The sequence below is a fragment of the Triturus cristatus genome, chromosome 7, assembly GCF_964204655.1.
Source record: "Triturus cristatus chromosome 7, aTriCri1.1, whole genome shotgun sequence".
NCBI lineage: Eukaryota > Metazoa > Chordata > Amphibia > Caudata > Salamandridae > Triturus > Triturus cristatus.
In genome coordinates, this window is record NC_140590.1 from 278593196 (window position 1) to 278618749 (window position 25554).

At 45.1% G+C, this 25554-nt stretch overlaps 1 protein-coding gene across 9 annotated transcripts in view; it reads right to left on the bottom strand.

Annotated features, from left to right (window-relative positions):
- The window catches only part of PPFIA3 (PPFI scaffold protein A3), a 966668-nt gene that overhangs the window by 172596 nt on the left and 768518 nt on the right, over positions 1-25554 (bottom strand). For all 9 annotated transcript variants that reach the window (XM_085616258.1, XM_085616264.1, XM_085616259.1 and 6 more), the window contains one exon: positions 8793-8964. In XM_085616258.1, the coding sequence (XP_085472384.1) occupies positions 8793-8964 (172 nt within the window). The remainder of the gene's footprint in view (positions 1-8792; positions 8965-25554) is intronic.

Sequence of the window (25554 nt, forward strand, 5' to 3'; positions counted from 1 at the left end):
CAACATCCTTACTTTGACGTCGAGGCGAAGGCGATCTCGAAGTCCTACTTTTTGAAGACCGGCGCCGAGAGCTGTGCTTTCTTTTCTTGTGATGCTTCTTCGACTTCGAAGAGTGTGAAGTCGACGACTCCGGCCTCGATTTCTCCTTCTTTCTACCTCTCCTTTCCTTCTTCACCTTGGCCATGAAGAGTTTCGCCTCTCTCTCCTTCAAGGCCTTGGGATTTATTCTTCTGCAACTGGAACAGTCCTCCACGTCGTGGTCTGAAGAAAAGCACCACAAACAATCCTCATGGGGGTCAGTCATTGACATGTGGCCGCCACATTCCCTACAAGGTTTGAAAACAGACTTCCTCGTCGAAGACATGGTGAATCCAGAAACAATAACCACTACAAGACTACAAAGTAGCAGGAGAGTGCTGGAAAACCGTTGCGCGTCGATGGCGCAGAAAAAAGGGAACTGACGTCATCACGCCGACGTGGCTCTCTTATGGCTTCGGTGACGTCATACGGACTCGCGAGCGGAGCCGATGTATTATGACGTCCACGTCGGCGCAGAGAGCTGGGAAACAAGTTCTGTAGAATGCTGGCGCAGGGGATATTCACAAGGTGAGGAATCCACTGGCAGATGTATCCATCAGAATGGTACTTACTATTTTTGTAGGCAGTGGATCCCTAGCTTTCGTACACTATTAAACCCTTGTTGGCCCTTTTGACTAAAGACACTCTGATGCCTCTCCCATGGACTACTGAATGCCAGAATGCCTTCCAACCGCTATGTCAAGCTCTTTGTTCTGTACCAGTATTAGGCACTCCAGACTACACTAAGACTTTCACACTCTATGTACACGAGGGGGAAGGTTGTGCCCTCTCAATTTTAACACAGACACACAGTGATAAACAACGTCTTTGTGCATATTTCTCAGCTGTCCTTGATCCAGTTGCCCGCGTGCTACCTGGTTGTTTTCGAGCGGCAGCAGCTGTGTCCATACGTCAGACTGAGGGAATAGTCTTGTCACATAGATTGCTTGTGTTAGTACCTCATTCAGTCAATGCCTTGCTAAATCACACAAAGACACAGCATCTGACTAAAGCTCGCTTGACAGGATATGAATTGACACTTTTGGCCCCTCATATCACGTTGAAAAGATGTTTGACTTTGAATCCTGCTACATTATTGCCACTTTCAGCAACTCAGTCTCAGCCACGAGAGCTACATGACTGTATATTCCTTACTGAAGCACACAAAGGTTTGTGTTGACCTACAAGATACGCCTCTCTCTAATGTTGATGGAGAGCTATGGGTTGATGGTTCTTGCCTGAAGTTGCCTGATGGCACTGCATCTGCTGCTTATGTGATTACAACACTTCAGACAGTAGTTGAGACAGCTCCTATCCCACAGAAGTCAGCTCAAGCAGCCAAATTGATAGCACTGACCAGAGCATGTGAGATTAGTACAGATTTGCTTGTAAACATTTACACTGATAGCCAATATGCCTTCAGCGTGGCGCATAACTTTGGGAAACTTTGGAAAGAAAGAGGCTTTCTTACTTCACATGGGACACAGATAATGCATGGGGAATTATTCCATAATCTCCTTACTGCTTTGACCTATCCTAAGCAAGTAGCAATTGTTAAGTGTAGCGCACACAAGAAAGTGACCGATAAAATAGGAGCAGGCAATGCCTTTGCGGATTACACAGCTCGTGAGACTGCAATGCAGCGGAGTACCACATCTATGTATGTAATTAAGTCACAGGCTGAGCGTTGGCATGATGCCAGGCAAGAGGTGCTGGACATGCAACAATCTGCTCTGTTGACAAATTAGACCAATGGTCTAAGGAGGGAACATTGGATGATGAGGGCTGTTGGAGGAATAAAGAAATGACAAAATGGAAGTTACCCACAGCCTATTTACATCTCATGATTCACATGGCACATAGGTCGTCACATGTTGGAGCATCCTCAATAGCAAAGCATCTTATGCAAGTTTGGGATCACCCAGAGATTGCCGGCACGGCTAAAAAGATAGTCCAGTCCTGTCTGATTTGTCACTAGTATAATCCTGGAAAGGGAACACGAACTCCAGCAGGAGGGTTTGCGATACCAACTGCACCTTTTGAGGTCATGCAAATGGAATACATCCAGCTTGAGCGCTGTAATAATCTAAAATATGGGGGTGAGTGCTTGCATTGTTCCAACACTCCGTCCATCATCCCCTTTGGCTTTGCTTTGTTCGCCCTAAATTGGCAGGGTATGCCCAGACGTGGGTCCCTTGCTCACTTTGCCACTGGATTCAATCTAGCCTGGCTAATGACGGTTGATTAGCCAGAAACCGGTCCCAGGATGCTGGTTTCCGGTTCAGGGAAGACATGGCTTGGCAGTTCGGGCAGGACTGTTCCCATGAGGCACAGGGTCAGACTGATTTGCATATGGTCATGTCTGAACTGGGGTGGCAGAGTGAGCTAAAGAATGATGATGGATTAAACCCAGATCAGTTGGCTGGGGGTGAGTCTTGCATTATTCAACACTCCGTCCATCATCCCCTTTGGTTTTGCTATAATCTAAAGTATGTCCTGGTAGTGGTTTGTGCCTTCATTAAATGGGTGGAGGCATATGCTACGAAGGATAATACAGCTCTTACTACAGCAAAGGTGCTCCTAAAGGAATTCTTTCCCTGATTCGGCATTTGCCGAGTTTTGTGGAGTGACAACGGACCCCATTTTATTGGGCAAGTTGTTGAGTATCTCATGAAAGGGTTGGGAATTAAGCAGAAGTTTTATGCTGCTTTTCACCCACAATCAGCAGGACTAGTGGAATGTTACAACTCTACCCTGAATTTAAAATTGGCCAAAATTCAGGCTTCCACATCTTTGAAATGGCCTGATGCATTGCCCTAGGCATTGCTATCCATTAAATCGATACCACATACACAATCTGGCCTCACGCCGTATGAGGTGGTTTTTGGAAGGCCAATGAATATTTGGGGGATTCCTAAGACACGCCCTATACATGATGTACCCTATGCATTGACTAATGACTATTTGTCTCAGTTGACTGACAGTTTTTCTTCTATTTATCAACAGGTTCGGGAGACTCTTCCAGACAAGTCGCAAGGTGAGGGCCACTGCTTGCGCCCTGGTGACTATGTGGTCGTAAAGTCCTTCCAGAGAGCCAGCTCCCTAGCACCCAGGTGGCGAGGACCGGAGCAGGTACAATTGGCTGCCAGGACTGCAGTTCGAGTGACGAACCAAAAGAACTGGGTCCATGCGACACACTGTCGAAAAGTGTTGCAAGACCTAGTGAGCCTAGCTGCGTTGGCAGATCACCGCGATATCCTGGTCACCGAGAAAGGACAAGCTGGGTCACCTGAAGGATTTGAGGAAGTCTTCCTGGACCACACTATTCCTGGTACATCCCGATATCAGCTGCGACCTAGGAAGAAAGACACTTTGTTGCTGAAAAAGTCTGTTTGAGCCATTGTCCTGGGTGGTTAAAGACTAACTTCAAAGGGGGTAGCCTTTTAGTGACTATTCGTCTCAATGTTTGTGAAGAAATCAATGCCTGCCCAGGACCTTAGGGCACCATCTGTTTTGTTGTTTATCGACGAAATGAATATGCCTAAGGAGAAGAATCCGACTGTTGTAAAAGTTTGTAGTAAAGGAACAATAATTGCTACTGGACTTATCTTGACTGTTATTGTTGCCATAATAACATGGACTGTGGAGGAAGTAGCTCCTGTCCGAAATCTACTGACTGCTACTACTCCTGCCCCCATTGAACACCATTACTTCACTCTTCCTTATCATGAGCAAAAACATAGACTGTCCTACCTCAATAACACTTTCATTCAGATGTTGCACCATACACACAATGCCACCAACATTACCAACTGCTGGGTATATGAAATGATGCAGATCGATATAAACAATATTTTTTGTATTCCATCAAAAGTATAAAAAAATGTCTTCAGCATATCCTAAAAGGGTCGTCTGTGGAAATCTGAAATAATTTCCGTTAGCATAAGCTGAAGCCATCCTGGTTGTAGCATCCATTTTGTTAGCCATATAATTCTTCCGTCCTCACTGTAGCTTGCTCTTCTATTCTGCTTATGTCATCAGCTTTAGTTAACTCCTCCTGTCAAAGCAATGTATTGATGCTGAGAAAAGGATTGTAGCTGCTAGAATGAACCTGGCTAAAGATGTAACTGTCAATCATTTGCGCTGTTGTAAACAGTTCTGCTCCCCCTCCCACTTTGCTGACTAAGTGATCTCCCATCTGCCTATGTTTGTCGGTAACTATTCCTGTGTAGGCCTGTACCTTCTATTTGTATCTACATGCTTATCAGTGCAGAAAAAGCTGTATTTAAGGCATGTGTTCTGTGACTTCAATGTACTACCTCAGGCAGGACGAGAGTGCTGTGTGGACATGGTCCCACTCATGAGTGATTAATAAACTTGTTATTGAATTCCAGCTTCACTGCCAATCTCCATTTTGTTGGTCTAAGGACCCGTGGACAAGATAAGGGTGACCCCTGCACCGGTGTGCTCAGTAAAAGGCACATTTCCACACACCTTGCAATGATTTTTCATTGTACATCGGGTATATAGCAATTCATTTGACAAAATATAAAGAGTGAAAAATAGGTATCAAGGGAACCTTTGTATTTCCAAAATGGGAACAAAATATAGAGTTTAGAAGCAGTAGTAATGTGCGGGAATCAACAGGAGAGGAAGGGAACAATGAAGAGACACTCCTACTCCCCTCAAAAAATCACGTTAGATTAACACTGTTTGAAAAGAACCATTTGGTTTCTTAAAAAAGCCCTCACTCACCAACCTGGTTGGTGACATGCTTCATCATTGGGCCCCACCAGGAGTGGCCGAGTGCCACCCTAGTGTGCTGCAACGCCAGATTACTGCGGAGCTGGTAAAAAATGTGTTTGAGTGAAAGGTGAATTAGGTGAAATTTAAAAATGTCCAAATTGTGTCAAAAAGAACTTTATTGATTTTGCCAATCAGACATAGGTAAAGAAATGTGTGGGATAAAGTACTAGAATTTAAAGTTCGTGTATTACCCCTAAAAGTGCGGTCAACATGTTTCTGCCTACATGAATGTTAATCAGGCTTTCATCAGGACCAAAGGTGTAGATGTGAGAACCCGGCGGTATGAGCTCGCTAAGGCCCACCCTAACCAAGGGTTTATAAGTGTTAAAAACATCAAAAAACACTCAAACTAGATTCCGTCATGTATAGAGAGGAACCGAGCATATTCTGAAAAAAGGTTCATTGTGACAAACGGAAACGTACAACATAGAGAAACACAAAAGACAAACAAATATGCATCAGTATGCTTCTGAAGATGTCACAATTTAGAGACATGCAAACGTGCTCTTCGAGGTGCACTTATGATAGTAATAACCAGAAATCCGGTGTTGCTATCCGTGAACTTGTGCAACTAACAAGGCCTGCCAACTGAATGCTAAAACGCAAAAAACGATCCCTCTATGATTCATGGGAGATCGAAATACCCAAGTAACGTATATACTAGCAAGTGAAAATCGGCCAACACAAAAGTGACCAAATATCAAAGTATACTACTGGGTAAGATATTGATGCAAGAAAAAGCGTAATATTCTTACAAGAGGTGCAAAAGTTCTGAGCACCATGGGTCACGGGACGGGGGTGGTGGCGAAATGGCACACCCTAGACAAGAAACAGAAGTAACAAAAACAATAAGGAAATAAGTGCCGAGATATATCATGGCAAAGAAAAGTACTTAGCTGCTGATCGAAGAAATAACTCACGCCTGCAACGCCAGGCACCCGTTCTGGACCTACGTTCACCCTCGTGTAAGCGGACCCCGACGATAGAGAGTCGGAAGTCCAAAGACGAGATATAACGCCACGTAAGGTTCAGGGCGTAGTCACGTGAAACGTCACGTGGTGTCCTGGTTGCAGGGTCCAGTAATGGGACTGAGCCAATCGGTACGAGGCATCTGAAGAAACGTCATTATGACGCTGGAACGTTAAAGTCAGTGGAGGCTTGCCGCTGTGGCTGGAAGCCCCCTCACTAGTTGCTGGTTACGTAGCGTCCTGGCTACAGGGGCCGGTACTAGGGCTGAGCCAATCAGTAAGAGGCATCTAAAGAAGCGTCAATATGACGCTGGAAAATCGAATCAATGGAGGCTTCCCGCTGAAAGCGATCTCATTGCACATCTCCGAATTTGTGGAGATACTAGCATGTGAATTAGAGGGCATTTTTCAAAATGACCTTTTGTGAACACTGTCATACATTTGGAAGGCAGAAATGCATCGAAAGTCAATTAGTATTAACACTTGTTCTACTATTCTGTGTTCCCCTAAATCCCCCGATACAAATGGTACCTCACTTGTGTGGGTAGGCCTGGTGCCCACAATAGGAAACAGCCCAAAACACAACATGGAAAAAACACATTTTGCCTAGCTGTGGATTTTTGACAATAGCTCAGCCAGCACTTAAGGAAACCTAGCAAACCTGTTCATTTTTGTAAGCTAGACACCCAGGGGAATCCTGGATGGGTGACTTGTGTGGTTCTCACCAGGTTCTGTTACTCAGAATCCTTTTCAAACCTCAAACTTTGTTAAAACAAACTCATTTTCCTCATTTTTCGGTAATGGAAAGTTCTGTAATCTGTGGGGAGCCACACATTTCCTCCCACCTAGCCTTCCCCCAAGTCTCCCAATAAAAATGGTACCTCACTTGTGTTGTTAGGGCTAGTTCCCGCGACAGGAAAATGCCAAAACGCAACGTGGAAACATCAACTTTTTCCAATGAAAATTGACCCTTTTTTGTAATGTGCCTAGCTGTGGATTTTGGATCCAAGCTCAGACGGCACCTAGGAGAACCTAGCGAACCTGTATATTTTTGTAAATTAGACACCCAGAGAAATCCAGGATGGGGCGACTTGTGTGGCTCAGATTAGGTTCTTTTACTCAGAATACTATGCAAACCTCAACCTTTCTTAAAAAAAAAAAACTAGACAAATTTCTAGGACCTCTTGTTGCCTGTGAGTCAGTAAATCATACACAAAGGTCTTCATTCTATTCCAGATTTCTCAGTAATATTTGCCTAGCAGAGCAGCAGCACTGGCATTTCTAAACTGGGTGGAGGTTGTTCCACAGACCCTTTTGCCAATGGCACCCATTGGCTTGCTCTCCCTTAAGATGTGGATTTGGGTGCGGTAGTATGTCTTCCCCTTACCTCCATAGCAATTATTGAATCTGGTCTCAGATCTGTCTTTAGAAAACCAAGATACTGCAGCTGAGGCCTATACTTTTTTAGTAATCTTGGCGAAGCAGACTGTATTTTGGCTGGAGTAAGAAACGTTTCCTCTATGTTCAGGAGACTAGGAAGAAGAGGTCTTGGAGTTCTTGGCTGCAGAGTTTCAAGGATCACAGATACTGTTGACTGAGGTGTACCCACATTAATGTCCAGTTTCGTAGCACCTCTTACTAATGCATCTTGAAAATTAAGAAAGCCATCCAGTGGTGAAATCCTAGCAGGGGACTGAGGCAGAGAAGTTGGAGTATAGGATGAATGTGTTGAGGTGGAATAATGTGATCGTGACCTTGATCAGGAGTATTAGGGGGTCATGGATCCTCTGTCAGAAGGCATTCTTGGTGGTGGTGTCCTGTTCGGAGATGGAGAATTCCATTTCCAAATGGCGACATGGACGTGGCTTTCGAAAACCTTTCAAATGGAGACAGATTTAAAGGCTGTAATGAATCTGTAAAGGATCGTCTTCAGGAATTATTGGCCTTATAGAATGAAGTAAAGTAATTGATTGAGCCAACGGAGCCTTTGACTGCTGAGTAGATGAATGCACAGATGGAGACCTGAACCATTCTGGAGAAAAGGACAGACTGATTTGATATACCACTGACATCGAGAGAGGTGTGATCGACGTTGTGCAAGACTTTTTTACTGGAAACAGAGCCTCGACGGGGAAAGATGCCCTTTTGACGTTGATTGAGTCTTCGAGTGATGCAATTTCGACGCCGAATGGGGAGTCTTTGATGCAGACAGAGAGTGTGAGGGCAGTAAAGTTGGTGCCATCGTAGATTCCATAGTCGACGGCGGTGATGATAATCTTGCCGCCGGTTTGGAAACTGAGTGGTGATAACAGAGCGTCAACACTGACCCTTCTTTGGACGATGAACAAGGAGGGGCCAAACCTCTCGACTGCGATGTTGATGTTCTTGATGTCGATGAACAGCGATGAGAATGCTTTTATGTTGGTGTCCTGAAGGAGATTTCTTTTTATATATCGAGTTTTTCCTCTGTGGGAATCCATACCGGATTTTCTACACTTTTCCACAGAATGATGAGATGATGATCTTTCCATTTTTTTTATTTTGTTTCTCTCTTTGTTTTGGTAACATGGTGTGCGTAGCCAGCGTTCCTCCCTTTCCCCCAAAGCGCCTGTGCCTACATGCCAACAGCTCTGTGTCTGAAGTGTTGTAGCACCTGTGCTATGTTACCTGTATCTGTCTACTGCAAGTTCTCCTGCTTCACCTGTCACCAAAGCCTGTATTTATATAGTACCAGAACTGGACTGCAGCAACCCTTTCTGGTGGTGGTTCAAAGTCTCTAGTGCTCATGTTTCCATTAGCTGCAATGATGTTATGTGGCTGTACTGCTGATATCCCATTTTCTCTTTCTTGAAGCAACACAGTGTATTTAGTGTTAAGTTGAATTCTATGCCCTGATTTCAATGTCCTGTTAATCATTTTGCAATTCAGTGTTATGATTACCTTCAGATTGCATCTTGCGTAGCTGCACCACAGGTGAGGTAATGGAGGACACAGATGCAGTGCGGAAGTTGGCTGGCAGCATTTCAGCAGAATCCGGACTCACTCCCCTCAGATCCTTCTCTCTGAACATTTTCCTCCAGGAAGGTGAGCGGCTGAAGGTCTTGGTGCTCTCCTGCACAACACAAATGAACAGGTATGTCACGCACTCAACATGATGTGTAGCAGGTCTACGCATATCTAAAATGCCACACCTGGCCCGACACAAATCCTAGATCTCCTGAGCAAATTGAAGGAATCAAAGGACCGTCAGAGGACAGTTAGCTACAAATGAACATATGTAAACTGCAAGATGCTAGTCTTTAAATGTTTGCCATATACTAAACATACTAGCTCAAATTATACATCCTTTTGACAATCTGGGCAATGATAAAAAGAAAGAATTGCCAAGGGTAACTGTTTTTAGATCTTGTTTTTAAGCGTATGGTATTATTGTAGGCTGTCCACCTTGTTAATGACCCTAAACTGTCATTTTGTGCTGTCCTGTAAATCTGACCGGTACTTTAATGCACACTTGTTTTCTAGCCTACATTTGTAACTAAATACATTAATTCTGAGTGAAAAATATATAAATATGAATTAAGTGACAGCAAATAAACTTAATGATGAGACACTATTTCTAAATGAGTAGTGCAGTACTATATGTTCTTCCATTTAAGTCAATGCAAATCAAAGGTGACATATTGTGCATAAGTAGCAGCTGTGAAGCTACATAAGCTCTAGCAGTTGTATAGAAAACCATATTGCTGCATCATATCTACCTATGATAAAACATTTGATTTCTGAGACCAAAACAAGTTACAATCTCTTTGTGTAAGAAGATTGCTCGATGGACAGCTTTTCAAAAAAAAATTATTTTGTGGAATGGCCCAGCAGTGCAAAATTAGGAAATGGAGACCTTCTTAGCTCCAGCCAAGACCACAAAGAGCTGATCTTCGACTATGTTCTGACAAGTGTGGTTGATGTAGGAAGACACTAATCGTCTGGGGTCTAGTCTATGCAGTAGCTTCTTTTTTGGATAAACGTGAAGGAGAAAATAAGAATGCAAGTTTAACAAACAGAACAATATGAAATTCAGAAATCAATGTGGATAACAAAGATGGCCAGGTGTGAAGAACCAATTTACTCAGGAAGAAAACTGTGAAAGATAGAAAGACTACTAGGGCTGAAGTTCTCTAAACCAGTAAAGTTATTGCCACCAGCAAAACTGTCTTCAGGGTAAGAAGCCGAACTGGGCAACAATGCATTCATTGGCTCGAACAGGAATGCCACCAATAAAATCTATTTGAGATTAAAATCCATCTGAGGAACAATAAACAGAGTAGGAAGAAAAAAGTAAAGCAACATTTTCAGAAAACGCACCACTAGTAGCTAAACAAGGAAGGTTGAATAGGCAGATACGTCTCTGACCAGGCAGACACTTGAGGCCATTCATGGCCACCAAATAATGGCCCTTAACTACAGCCACTGCAAGACCCTGCTGTGCAAGAGGCAATGCAAATTAGAAGACATCAGAAAAGCAAGATTTAAAGGGTTTGAGGCCTTCTGACTCCAAGCACTGAAGGAAATTGTTTCAGAAGCCTATGTAGATAATTTAGGTTTCCTTGTCGCCAAGATGATGAGCAGTGTCAGGATTTGGAGGGTGCGGTCTCGCTTGCCACTCCCGACGGCACGGGAGCCCAATGCTGTCTCTAACCCAGCTATCTTAAGACAGCTGTGTTAGAGTGGTTTCAACTTTGCATGTCTGGCTGGCTTTCGCAAGACGTCCAGCAAAAAAGACATGCACTCTTTAAACTGAAGTGCCCTGCCTATCACTGCTTTCTGCTTCTGCCTGACTGGCAGCAGCAGAAATCAGAAAGCCCCATCGCCCATCCCCCCTGTCCTGACGCTCAGTTTGGGGCTTTGGTAGGAAAAATAAAATGGTAATAAATGAACTTTATTACCATTTTATTTTACGATCTTTGAGGGCAATTTTTTTGTGGGACGATGCTCCTTCAACTTAACGGAGGAGCTGCCCCTAGTTCACTCTTCATGAGCGAGGAAGGAGTGGCTGAGTGTGGAGTGGAACCAGATCAGTGTACCAGATCTTCTGTGCCCTGTCTGATCAGTTCTTGGCCTTCCTCCACCTTGTGCAGTATTTCGGAAAGAAGAGAGATCATCCGAAAGTGTCCATGAGACCCTAATACCAGGTAACCTGACGCCCGTTGAATCTGAAGGCATCCTCCAGCGAACCATTGAAAAGAAAAAGATCCACAAGTGAAAACCACACTTTAAAGAAGAATAGGTCCCATGTGTGGTTCTTCGGTGAGAAGTGACCAACAGCATCTGCTGTCGCAGTGAAGGAGCCTGGCAGGAGAACTGCTGTGCCCATTTCCACAAGCCTCCCAAGATAGGGAACACAACCACACACTACCCTGTCTATTGACAAAGTGTGATAATATAATGTTGTGTGGTCTAACAGAATCTGAAGTTTTCTAGGAGAAAGAAGAAATGCTTACATAGTAAGGTAGACCACAAAAAGCTCCAGCACATATATATGCAGGTACTGCTCCCTTGTGGACCTCAGGCCCTGCACTGTCATGTCACACAGGTCCCAGTCCAGTGAGGAGATGCTGGTGGCCACTGTAACCTGAGCAATCAGAACACTGAAAGGATGACCCACTAAAATGGTTGATCTGGAAGAGAATGGGGGATCGATACCTTATCTGCTATCTCAGGCACCACTGGAGGTCCCTAATCTGCCATCTGGCTATGCAGACGCCAGTATACAAACAGAGTAACCACTCAAGACCAAAGGACATGGTTAAATAAACAAATAAAAACAACAGCATCTTCTTGGTAAATGATCATACCAGCAGGATATGCTAAGTAGCCACTGTATTTTTATGTTTACAGAAGGACAGAGAATCAATAAAAGCAAAAAGCTGTGTATTAAAGTGAAATGTCAAATAGTCATCACAAATACAATTTAAAAAAAATATCCATTTATTTTTCAAATAAAAATTAGCATGGCATTGAATATAAATGCATTCACATCCATTATGGACAAATTGCAAGAAATAAAAATATACAAAATATATTGAAACTTTATCCTGCACTCTTTTTTTAAATTGTAATACTATCTGAAGTATGTGCTCACAATCATAGCACTCATTCCTCAATCATACTTCGTAACATCGCCCTGTTAATTTTGTCAATGTGCAAAGTTTAAGTTGTTTCCCCTCAATACATTGCACAATATAAATAGCATTAGTGGATCTAATTAAGTCCACACAATGTTTCAGTGACTCTGATGGTTAACTCCATCTTGCATAGTTAGTCCTATGGAAATGGGACGCAAGCATAAATCAGAAAACTCAATCATTTCGCAAAAATCCGCAACCCTACAAAAAGAAGGAACCATCTTTATTCCGAAAATGTCCATTACCACCTCTGTGTACGAAAGAAGTGGGGCTTCTGGACGTTGATAGGAAAGTTTGTCGTGAAGGAGAGTCATCATTTGCTGAAGGTGTTGCCCACCCAGCGGAGGGCACTTTGCTTTCACTAACCAGTTGTCCAAGCACGGAAATACATGGACTCTTGACTGATGCAGTAAAACGACAACTGACAACTCTTTTTTTAAACAAAATTGGAGCAGCTATCAGTCTGAACAGTGGAAAAGCGCACTGATAGTGCTGGGATCCCACCACAAATCTTAGTTAATGAATGAATGAAAGAAAATTTATATAGCGCAACTAAGCCCAAAGGCATCAAGGCGCCTAACAAAAAAGATCAAACAGACCAGAACTACACCTACGGGTAGGCCTTGGCAAAGAGCCACGTCTTTAATGCCTTTCGAAAAATAGGGAGATTATGCTGAGATTTGATTTCAATAGGGCAGGAATTTCACAGTTTTGGGGCTAGGGACGAAAAAAGGCCCTCCCTCCCCATTTAACTCTTTGAAAGCGGGGAACTGACAGCAGATTCTTTCCCCGGGAACGCAGATTTCTGCTCGGGACATAGGGAACCAGCAAGTCCTTCACTCCTTCTGCCCCACTGCCAGACAGGGCCACAAAGGTCATACAAAGGATCTTGAAAACAATCCTATCTTGGATTGGTAACCAATGCAGACTGTCTCTAGCAGCGGTAGCCAAAGAAATCCTAGGAGCATCAAGCACAAATTTGGCTGCCACATTTTGGGCTATTTGTAGGAGCTGCACAAGGCCCTTATTTATGCCAGCATAGAGAGCGTTGCAGTAGTCAAGCCGTGAGGCGACCAATGCAACCACAATCTGCTTGCGGGCATGCGGAGCCAGATAGTGTCTGATTTTCCTACGGGTCCTGATAATACCCCAGCAGGTAGAAACAGTCCTGTTAACCTGCTGAGACATAGAAAGAGCAGGATTAATCATCACACCCAGATTACGGGCCAGGACCGTAGGTATAGGACACACTCCCAGAGAGGGAGGCCACCACTCCGAAGACCAGATGTCCCTATTTCCGCCAAAGATAAGAACCTCGGTTTTTTCCCCGTTCAGTTTTAGTGAATTGTAAATCATCCACTGAGAAACTGCCTCCATGCAGTTCCTAAACCTGAGAGCGGGGGAACTACCCGAGTGGGAAAGGGACACCATGATCTGGGTGTCATCTGCATATGACACCACTTCCATCCCATAGGATCTTATTAACCTGGCGAGAGGGGTCACATAGATATTGAAAAGGGTAGGACTTCAGGCCGACCCCGGAGGGACCCCACATTGCACAGGTAGGGGTGGAGATAGAAATTCACCCTATCTCCCTAAGGCGAGCTATCAAAACCGAGGGAGATAGGGTATCGAAGGCGGCTGTCAAATCCAGCAGGACCAGAAGGGTGGTGTGGCCTAAATCAACCTCCGTGCGGATGTTATTGAGCACTACCGTAAGGGCTGATTCCGTGCTATGGTGTCTCCGAAAGCCATGTTGGGACTGGTCAAGACAGCCCGAACTGTCTAAAAAAGCCGTGAGGTGTTCATAGAGATGCGTTTCCAGCATCTTCGCAGGAGCAGGAAGCAAGGAAATAGGAGGAACATTTTTGAGGATTTCCGGATCTAAGGTTGGCTTCTTTAGAAGGGGCTTCACAACAGCACTTTTCCAGAGAGTTAATGCCTATTGGGAAGGAAAATTGAAAGATGTAAATAGTTGTACCAGAAGATTCAGCAATGTCAACAAGTCTCCTGCATTCAGGGCCAGAAAGACTTTTCTCAAGAAGAGAATCTTGAATTTTTCCTATTGAATAACAAGTTCAGAATGTATCTCAGCCCTCAGTTCTTCTTGAAGACCAAGAAGTAATGTGAATAGAACCATGTGCCTCTTTCCTTCAGAAGCACCACCTCTATGGCCTGTTGTTCAACACCTCCAAAATTGATAAGTCTGCTGTCTGTCTTAACAAATTCTTACCTTCAAAGGGGATGTCCATATTTATGGATTCAACATCTTCAGAAAATATAGTGGAATGCATCCAAGTGTGTCAATGCTGCATGATAACTGTACACATAAAATGAGCAATGGTGTCCACAGACTGAAAGATATATTACTAAACCCAATTTGATGGTCACAATCCATCGCTGACTAAGGACATAAACAGCGTTTTCCTTTGACTATGGCAAACTGATCATCGTAAGTTTTGCCAATACCCACAAGGAATGACCAAAGTGATCCAGGAGGCAGGTGACATTATGTATTTATATGTGCATATATGTATGTATGTATATGGTAATAGCACAAACCTAGCCAAAAGGCAGTGGAGTGCTGTCTATGGTCAAAGACCAGCATAAAGTCAATGAGTAAAAGGAGAGGAAGCTGGGTTGTTTATGGGTGATGCAGTGTTCTTTAACGAGGTGCATCTTCAACTCTTTCCTAAACTGGAGCAGACCTGGTGGATACAGGGATGTTATTGCATAGATGAAAAAGCTTGCTGTCTTGTTTTAAACTTCTTTGTCTACAGTCCAATGATGTTCTGGCTGTGGTGTGCCGAGACCCCTCAGAGCTCATGAACCAGTTTCAGACATAAGCAAGGGGCTGGTTGTGACAGCTTTGTAAATGCAATAGCAGAACTGCCTGAAGAAAATACATTTTGGCCCACAGAGTTAAGTTTCTTTAACTCACTATCTGGATGCCTTGTGGAGAAGTGTTGTAAAGTGGGTTATTAGTGGTGGTAAACATGTATCTTCCACTGGCAATAAGGCCACTAACACGGTCTAGAGCGCAGTATAGGTCTCAATAAATAATACTCAAACTCAACACTGGGTAGCTAGGCTGCGAGCAGGCAGACTTCCCTTAGGAGACAGGTATGTAAAGCATTTAAAAAAACTAATTCAGTAAATAATTAAGATTTAACACACAATAAAAATCCAACACCAATTTATAAGAATAGGAACTATTTTTATGTTTAAAATGACACCAAAATGACGAAATTTCAATATAGGGAACCGGAGGTATGATTTTTCTTTAAACACTTTCCAGCACTTAATCACCGTATGGAGTTTTTTCTCCAAACTTCTGGAACTTCGTCCTGAAGTTCCTCTAGAGGGTCCAAAACATCCAAAACACAATCCAAGCTCCAAGATACTCCTGGAAAGTTTGGGGCCACAATTCCCACAATGCACCTGGCCAAAACCCTGAAAAGTCCACTGGATGTACTCCAGGCAGGGGACTCTATGTGAGGTTGATGCAGGTGAGCTCTGTTAACTTGTAATCTGCAGGGAGTCCACTCTTTGTTCCACTTGAAGAAGTGATGTAGGTCCAGATAATGCAGCAGGCGCAGTCCGTCAGAATGCAGGTCCTGGTGGTGCAAGTCAAGTTTCCAGCTTGGTAATCCTTCTTTTAGTTTCAAGCATGAGATCTGAGAGGCTCTGGACCTCTCATGTATTTATTCAGTGTTCTCTGGGGTCAAGCAGGAGAGTACTTCTGTACAATGAGGTGCAGGGCAACATCCCAGAGCATGACCACTTCCTCCCAAGTGTGGCATAACCCCCTCCAAGAAGAACTAGTTACTTACCTTCGGTAACGCTTTTTCTGGTGGATACAGTATCTGCCTGTCGATTCCTCACCTTTTAATTATCCCAATGCGCTGCATTCTACTGAAGCTTTTCTCCTACGCTCTCCCACGTCGACGATGACATCAGAATGGAATGGCTCCACACACAACTCTGTGTGACGTCATTGGAACCATAAGATGATCTAATCGCAAGCTGACATCAGTTCCACCCATTTCTTCCAGGCCTTCGTGGCGAACGGGTAGACAGACAACATTTTCACAGTATGCAAACACAACCAAAACTGGAAATTATTTATCATAGACATTTCCTAGGGCCAAGCATCACATGATTCCAACAATAAATCGCAAAATATACTTACATTATTTTTACATATAAACAGACAGACTACGAGGAGGTGGGTCGGTCAGTGAGGAATACACAGGCAGATACTGTATCCACTTGAAAAAGCGTTACCAGAGGTAAGTAACTTGTTCTACTGATGGATACATTTGCTGGATTCCTCTCCTTTTGAATTGAATTGAATCCCCAAGCTGTCCCTCTCCCGACAGAGGGTGCCTGTCTGCCTATACCAACAAATCCTACAGCACAGAACGAGCAAAATGGCAGTCTCTCCACCTCCGAATCCAAGCAATAGTGCCTTGCAAAAGTGCGGAGGGAGGCCCAAGTTGCCGCCTTACAGATGTCTACCACAGGGACACCGCCAGCTAAAGCCGAAGACGACGACTTAGCTTTGGTAAACTGAGTTTAAATACCTTGAGGAGGCTCCTTCTTGGCCAAGCCGTATCAGATCTTGATACAGAGGATGATCCACCTGGACAGCGTTCTTTAGTGGACAGCCTTGCCCTTCATCTTGCCCACATATCCGATGAAGAGTGGATCGTCCAACCTGAAGTCCTTTGTTCTGTCCAGGTAGAAGCTGGCCGCCCTCTTGGGGTCCAGGCGATTAAGTCTCTCCTCCTCCTTTGAATGGAGAGGGTAGAAAGTGGGTAAGTTGATGGACTGCCGTAAGTGGAAAGTAGTGACCACCTTAGGCAGGAAAGCAGCTCTGGTCCTAAGAACCCTCTTACCCTCATGGAATGATGTAAAAGGAGGCTTGGAGCTAAGAGCCTGCAACTCACTCACCCTCCTAGCAGAAGTGATTGCAACCAAAAATATTGTTTTAAACGCTAGGAACCTTAAGGGACAACTATGTAATGGTTCAAAAGGTGAACCCATCAAGAAAGTGAGTACCAGATTCAAATCCCACTGAGGCATGATAAAAGGAGTGGGAGGAAACCTATTTGTGAGACCTTTAATGAATCTCATAACTATGGGAGATTTAAACAATGAGGGTTGATCTGGTAAACAGAGAAAAGCAGACAAGGTAGACAAGTTGCCCTTAACAGTAGCCAATGCACAACCCTGTTGTGCTAGGGAAAGCGAGAAACTCAGAACATCAGACAAATGGGCCTGTAAAGGATCAGTATCTCCTGGCCGATAATAAAACATCCAATACATCCGGTGGGAGAGAGAAAGAGCTCAGGTTGCCCCGTTCAATCTCCAGGCATGAAGGTGCAGGCTCTGGAGGTGGGTTGTAGAACCTGCCCCTGCGACTGCAAGAGGAGGTCTGCCCAGAGAGGCAGACTGTGCAGAGGGTGCAATGAGAGGTAAAGAAGGTCCATGTACTAAACCATTCGCGGCCAATCTGGTGCGATCAATATGACTTGGGCCCGGTCTTGGCGAATCTTCCCAAGAACTTGAGGAATCAAAGGTATGGGAGGAAACGCGTAAAGAAGCTGTGAGCCCCAATCTAACTGAAAGGCGTCCCCCAACACTCCCCGCATCGGATACTGGTACCTACAGAACGACGGGCAGTGCATGTTCTTGTGAGTGGCAAACAGGTCCAACTGAGGAAACACCCCACATCCCAAAAATTTGAAGGACCACCTCCGGATGGAGACGCCACTTGCGATCGGCCGAATACTGCCGACTGAGACTGTCCGCACGCGCATTCAGTTCCCCGGCCAGATGATTCGCTATCACGCAAATCTGATGGTCCTGAGCCCAGGAGCAGAGTTGCAGAACCTCTCTGCAAAGAAGATACAACCCAACTCCTCCCTGTTTGTTGATGTACCACATCGCGGGAGTGTTTTCCGTCAGGACCTGAACCGACTGATCACGAAGGGAGGGAAGGAAGGTCTTGAGAGCCAAACTTATTGCCCGTAATTCTAGGAGATTGATGTGAAACAATCTTTCCTCTGGAGATCAAAGACCTCTGACCTCCAGATCCCCCAGATGGGTTCCCCACACTAGAGTGGAGGCATCCGTTATCAATGTGGCCACCAGAGGAGGAGGAGGATGAAAGGGCATCCCTTGAGACAGGTTGCCTGTAACACTCCACCATAACAGCTCTGCTGTAGTGTGTCTGGAGATTCTGACCACCTCTTCGAGATCTCCATTGTGTTGATACCACTGTCTGCGGAGGTACCACTGGAGGACCCTCATATGCCTGTGTGCATGGTTGACCAACAGTATGCAGGAAGCGAACAGACTGAGCAGGCGCAAGACCTTCAGGACTGGAACAGCCACTCCATTCTGAAAAAGTTGAATCATAGCCTGGATGCCTTGGATCCTCTGTAGAGGCGGGAAGGCACAACTTACAGTAGGGTCCAGTACTGCCCCTATAAACAGGTTGTGCTGAGAGGGCACCAGGTAAGATTTGGGAACATTTATAGGAAAACCGAAGGTTGAACAACAGTTGTGTTGTTACTTTCAAATGATGCAGCACCATAACTGGCGACTTCGCTTTGAACAGCCAGTCGTCCAGATAGGGGAAAACAGGAACCCCCGATCTTCTGAGATCTGCTGCCACCACTGACATTACCTTTGTGAAGACCCGAGGTGCGGAAGTAAGGCCGAACAGAAGGACCGCAAACTTGTAGTGTAGTAGCGTAAAACACCGATACTACCCATGCGACTTCAGGATGGGAATGTTAAAATGTGCATCAAAATTTCAGAAATAAACCTTGGAAAAATATCAAGAGAAATCGTGCAGCTAATGAAGGGATGGGCACATCTTCCCCCATCGATTCTTGGGCGGCTTAATCTGGTCAAGATGGCGATACTGCCAAAAATCACTTTTTTATTTAATACGATCCCTCTGAACTTTGAAAGATCCTCTATAGGTAAAGTCCAGCAGGCAATAAATGCTTTTATTTGGCATATAAGGGGATCAGGATATCTTGTAAAAGAGAGAAAGGGGGACTAGCCCTACGAGATATACAATACTATGCTTGGGCCTTCCAACTGACTAACCTCAGAATGCTTTCAAATACACCAGATGGATCCTAAACAGGAACTATGCTCTTGGCAATGTTAAAAGAAAGCAAGGTGGGCGTAAATGGGTTCCTTTTTTTTATTTGGAGACCCAAAATACTTTTTAAAAATTAAACTAAAAGTGCTTCAAGCAATGGCGAAAATGTGGTATAATATCAGACGATGTTCAAAACTAGATTATTATTCCCATTTTGCCACTATCTGGAAATCACCAGGGACCCCGGATTGTCTTAATGACAAACTGGCACTACTTAAGAAATGCAGGCGCAGGGGTCTGAGGAGATCTTACCCGAGATGGTAACCTTAAACTATGGAATGAATTAAATGCTTAGTTGAGGGGCAAACTTTCAAGGTTTAAATATATACAACTGAAAAGTTGGAAACTGCCCTTGGGTATAGAAAATGGTTTGGAAAAGCAAGAGCTGTGGGGAAGATGCTTGCAGAGAGAGCAGTTACAAAATATGGGGCAAGTATCGATGCGTACATTATATCCCATTGTCAAGCCTGCTTTTTAAGAAGAAACCTCCTTTTTTCACTCCACGGGGCATATATAAAACTTGAAAAGCTGTCAAAGATAAGGAAGACCTACCATATACGCAAAATGTGGTCTTTAAAAAGCGACGGATGTTCATATGTGTTACCAATGCCCAGAAATCAGGAGGTTTTGGGATGAGGTGGAAACGATAGTTTCAGGTATTTTTGGGTCTACAAATTAAGGTAAGCCTATCTTTGATTTTTTGGAGAGTAATGGGAGGATTTCTAGGCATTGCCAGAGATTTGTTGTTTTATGCAATCTTATTGGCCAGAAGAGAAATCTGTTGTAAATGGGTGGGAGGTACCCCACCTCAGCATTCGGAATGGTTGGATTCTCTCTTTTACATGTCTTGAATGGACTTATTAGGGAAAGACTAAGAGGAAATGATTTTGGGCGCTGTTACAAGCTTGGGGAACTAGGGGTGTAGGTGTAGAGGGTAGTAATAGATAATGAGAATATATAATTTATAGATATGTCCAATGATTACACCTGTAAAACTCTCCATTCTCACTGCAGTGCCTCCCGTTTACATTTGACGTAACCAACGTAAATCGGACACTCGGAGAGATGTACCTGAGGGAGGAAATGTCTATTTCCGGATGCCCTTGTGTGGCTGGTCTCATTTTCACATTAATTGCCTGAGGCAATGGACACTATATCCTGAGGTGAATGAGGACAAAAAAAAAAAAAAAAGAGCTTTGTCGTTGTCTGCAGATGTGCTATAACTGACTGTGGCAATTCGGCCACCAACAGCCAGTCATCGAGACTGGTATCCCCAACCTCTGAAAGTACTGCAACCACTGCCGTCACTTTTCTGAACACCCAAAAGGCAATGGTGAGGCCAAAAGGGAGCACTGCAAGCTGGAAATGCTCCTGGCCGACCTTGAACTTTCTAATGACAACCATCATTAGGGCCCATGCTAGACAGACAAAACGTTGCATGACACGTATAAGGAAAAGAGAAACTGGATAAGAGAATATATTGGTGGCTCTAACATTCCTGTGCATCTTCATAAATTTGACAGGTTGAAATCTAACTCATGATGTTGCGGCTGTACTGAATTGGGTACATTAACATACATTTTATGAAATTATCCACTTTTAGCTTCATATTGGCATGATGTAGCCACAGCTCATAATGCCCGTAGAGAATGTTTCAGTGTTTTAAAGGATATAATGAATCCTCCTGTACGCAGGAAAGACATTTCACACTCAAGAGCTGTGCTCTAATCTAATTTTTTTTCCTCTGTCACAAAAGTTTCCAACTTCAATCTGACTATTATCCCACACTGGTTGCAAAACCTTCTTTCTCTGAACCAGTCACTCAGAAACCTGCTACAAGCACATCCTTCTCTCACTTTCACTACCTTTCATTTGAGGAGGAAAACTCTCTCATGCACAAAATTAATTCCAGCTCTCTGAGCTGTTCCTGTACCCCACCATCATTGGACCTGCTCCCAAAATCCTTCATCTTATCTTGACCCATCTTTGTAATATATTTCTTTCATCAGCTACTGTCCCAGATACATAGAAAATTGCTTTTGTGGTCCCTCTTCTGAGTAAACATTCTGCAGATCCCAGTATTCTTAGCAATTTTTGTCTTTTCGCTCTCTTGCTGCTTACAACAAAAATTCTGGAAAAGGACACCAATTACCATAATTTGGTCATTCTGGAAAACAACTATGTTCAGTTGGTCCCAATTTGATTTTCAACCCTCACACAGTGCTGAACCCGCAATGATAGCAGTTTCCAATATGCTCTAAATGCTCCTTGATCAAGGCCACAATAGCGCTCTGATATTATTGGATCTCTCTGCAGCATTCAATGTTGTCTCCCATGTAACTGTCACGCAGATTGCTCAACATCGAGGTCGGTAAACATGCCCTCGACTGGATCGGCTCTTACTTCTACCCGCAGTCAGTCCAATTACTCTTCCCCCTTCCTTTTGCTCTAAAGCCCTACAAACTTCTTAAATTTTCCCTCAGAAATCATCGCTTAGGCCTATCCTATAAAAAATTTACATTTGTCCACTTGCTTCTCTTGTTCGCTCTTCTGGCTTCGAAGTGGTATCAAATGCAGATGATACCTAAATTATAATTTATTTTTGCAAATAATTCAGCTAAACACAAACTAACTTCTACTTCTGTATGCAGGCAGTGGCATGCTTCTCCACAGGTAACCGAAACTCCTGCTTTCAGTCGTATTCCTGATCTCCATCTGCCCCTATCTTATTTCATTTAAAACAACGGCATTGGCTCATAATAAGGAAACAATCCTCCTTCAATGCTTTATGCCTCACACGTAGAGACATTTATAATGGAAGTCCTATTCATCGCGCCCTTTTCCCCAATCCTTCCTGCTCGCCCACCCCCACCCACCCCCACCCACCCCCTAAAATGGCAATATCCCCACAGAACGGCTAGGCTCAATGGTTACATGACCCCAAGGAGACAGCACACGACACTTAGCAGATTGACAGTGGCCTGCTCACAAGGTTCTTGACGTTACTGAGACCTGGTGAGATGGCCACCTCGCTGGAAGGGCACGCGGCCTCCGCCAAAGAGGCGACCAACATCAGGCCAGAGAGCGCGATGGACACGCTCTAGCTCCCCAGGTCTGGAGTGTAACGAGAGGTGTTGTGGCTGACGGCTGAGGGATATGGGGTGGAGCAGCTGGGCTAGCTTGGATCAGGCCACCAATCTTTAGCAGGAGGAGGCAGCCCAGGGGGGAAATGTAGGAAGATGTTTTTTTTTTATGTAGTGTTCCAAAATGAGGCACACTGCGTAGAAAGTCTAGACGACCCTTACTGGCTTAAAGGGCTTAAATTAAAAATCCCAAATGCTCTTTGTGGTAGTGTGGGTGTGTAGTTTAGGGTAGAGTTAAGCATTTGTTGTACACATACAGTCAATAAATGAGACACACACTCAAGACCAGTTTGAAAAATAACAAATATTTCTGTATAATTTTAGACACTAAGATTATCGGAATCAGGTAAATACTTAAGATGTTATCAAATTTAGAAACAGTAGAAAAGAACAGCTGTAAGATTTGAGGCATGAGCCCGAAACGTGGTAATGTTACCCTATGGGAGAAACATACATTGCACAGCCAAACTTACAGGACTGTTCTTCTGGACTTAAGGCAAGTGGGGGGCCAAGGTCCAAGAAAGCACCAACAGTTAAGAGTTTATCTGCCCTGAGGTGTTCTGGGTGCAGAAAGTCTTTAAATGACGTAGCCTTGAATGCTACCTGTCATAATCAATGGGAAAAGTACCTGTAAGAGGGGAGTAGGGGACCAATCCATCAGAACCCAAGCCAGGGCTCAGCTCTTGAGGGTCTAAGGATCACAGAGACACTGTCGGTTTACGTTAGCCCGGGCTGGGGAGCTCACGTGCAGCGTTGTTGTTTTTTTTTAACGAGGGCTCAGTGAGTTAGAGGCTCTCATGGTTCTTGGGGTACCTGCAGAAAAGCGGACAGAAACAAAGCAGGGCCATTCTCGGTGTAGAGCTGGCCTCTTTCAGAGTCCTTCAACGTGCAGGTAAGTTTAGACGGTGGTGGTGTTCTGACTGAACACAAACAAGCCCTGGTGCTTGAAACTGGCTCCGGTACCTTGGGTATTGGTGCAGGGCAGCTCCTGGGGGTCATGGCGTCTCCAAACCTGGCAGGGAAATGGATCTCACCTACTGGAGCACATAGATCTCTTGCTGGTGTGCTGCTCCTTTAGTGGGTCCGGGTGTTAACAGAACTGTGTACCGAGCAGCTGCAGTCGGCGCCTGCTGGTGCAGGGGAGTGGTTCCTTCACTCCGATAGAGATTTTGCTGGGTCAACGAAGTGCTGGGCAGACCTCCAAGAGTTTGGGGAGGCTACACAGCTTCTCGACAAGTTCTTTTCTTTCCGCGCCAGTTAAGCGCAGATGCAGGAAGAGCTACCCCTCTGTCGCTTTTTGACAAGTTTTTTCTCTAATTTTTGTCAACTTCTGTATTTTTTCATCATGTGCAAGGGATGTCTTCGAAGAAGACATGATTTAAGCTGTGCGGGGCCTGTCCCCGCAAAATTGTTGGTCACCGATCCCCAGCTCATCTGCATATGGTGTCTTCAGCGTGACCATGATCCGTAGTCATGCTCGGACTGTCGGGCGATGGCTCCTAAGACCTTGAGGGAGCGGGCCTTCAAGCTCATTGCGGCCCGACAGCTGACACCGTCAAGCCAGACTCGGCGGAAGTCCCGATTGAGAAAGACGAGGTCATGGGACCGCTCCCAGAGCCCAAAGTTCTCTTCATTCCACTCGAGGTTGTCGGGGCACTCAGGGAAGAAGCACAAGAAGAAGAAGAAGTCCATGCGGACTTCGTCTTCACCTTGAATGTCGCCCGTCGACAAAGGAGGTAAGGAGCACTGACGCTCTAGGCATGGTTCTGTGGAGCCGAAGCCAGCGTCGACAAAGGGACTCCCCCCTTTTCTGGGAGCCGGAGAGACCCCTGCTCAGATTAAAGAGTTTTATGAGGCTATGCACTGCGTATTTGAGCGGGCCGACCCCTTTGGTGAGCCTTCGGGCCCCACAGGGTCAGGAGAGACCCCCGTCAGATTCGATGCAGTCGGCTCTGTCCACGGCGCCGGTGGGGCCTCAAGGATCCAATCCTAGATCCGGGTCGACGTCAGTTGTGCCAACGGCGTTGGACCCGAAGTCAGTGCCTGCGGTGCCGCCGGTGCCAGCCCCGTCCTCATCCATGACAACACGGAGTCGGAAAGCTCGGTGTCGATTCAGACGTCGATTGCACCCAGAGGTTCTTTGTTGTCGCCTGAGCACTTCGTGGATGTGTTAGGCTTGGGAGAGGAATAGGAGGGCTCTATGGGCCCTCTAGATCACCAGGATTACTCTACAGAGCAGTTGGACTGGTATGGGGAACTTAGGGAGGCCAGTGGTCTGGACACTTCTCTAGATACTGGCATACTCTCTCCGCCAACTGTGGCTACGGAGGAGGAGACATCTTATGCCATGTTGGTTAAGAGGGCAGCTGAGGTCCTTGGACTGGAGCATCCCTCAGTGGAGGTCAGGACTAATCTCCTGAGCAAAGTGCTTCAGTCTGAGGCTTCCACTTCAGAATCCCTTTTGTCCTTTAAAAAAGCACTCATTGATGTCCTCCTTGGCTCGTGGTCCAAGGCTAGCACAGCGGCTCCAGTGAATAGGACAATCGCCCGCCACCATAAATCAGCTCCGGGTGACAAACGTTCCTCTGCTAACACTCCAACCCAGAAAGTTTGGTGGTGCAGGCCTCTACGTCCCACTGCGCATTCCCTTCCGCCCCTCCGGATACGGAATCCAAGAGGCTGGATTTATTTGGGAAGAAAATATTTTCTTCTTCCAGCCTGGCATTGCGGTTGGTGAATACCTCGTGCTTATTGGGCTGTTCCTCCCACTCCTTTTCGCAGACAGTTGCACAAGTGCTACCACAAGTCCTGGAGGAGGCCCGGGCTGTGCTCTCTCGAGCTGTAAGGAAGGGACTTTTGCAGCAAAATTCACCGTCAGGTGTGGCCTTGATACAATGGATTCGCTGGGCAGATCAATTTCCACGACAGTTGCCTTGAGGCACCATGCCTGGCTTAGGAAAACTGGCTTCTCCAGGGATGTCCAAGCAAATCTGATGGACATGCCCTTTGATGAGACCCACCTTTTTGGGGAAAAGGCAGATTCGGCCCTAGTGAGGTTCAAAGACTCTCGAGTTATGGCCAGATCTTTGGGCCTCTACTACTCCTCGTGGTCTACCTTTTGCTCCTTTCGTGGCAATGGAAGGGGTTTCCAGCCGAGTCAGCCCTATCCTAGCCACCGTCCTGCACAGGCTTCC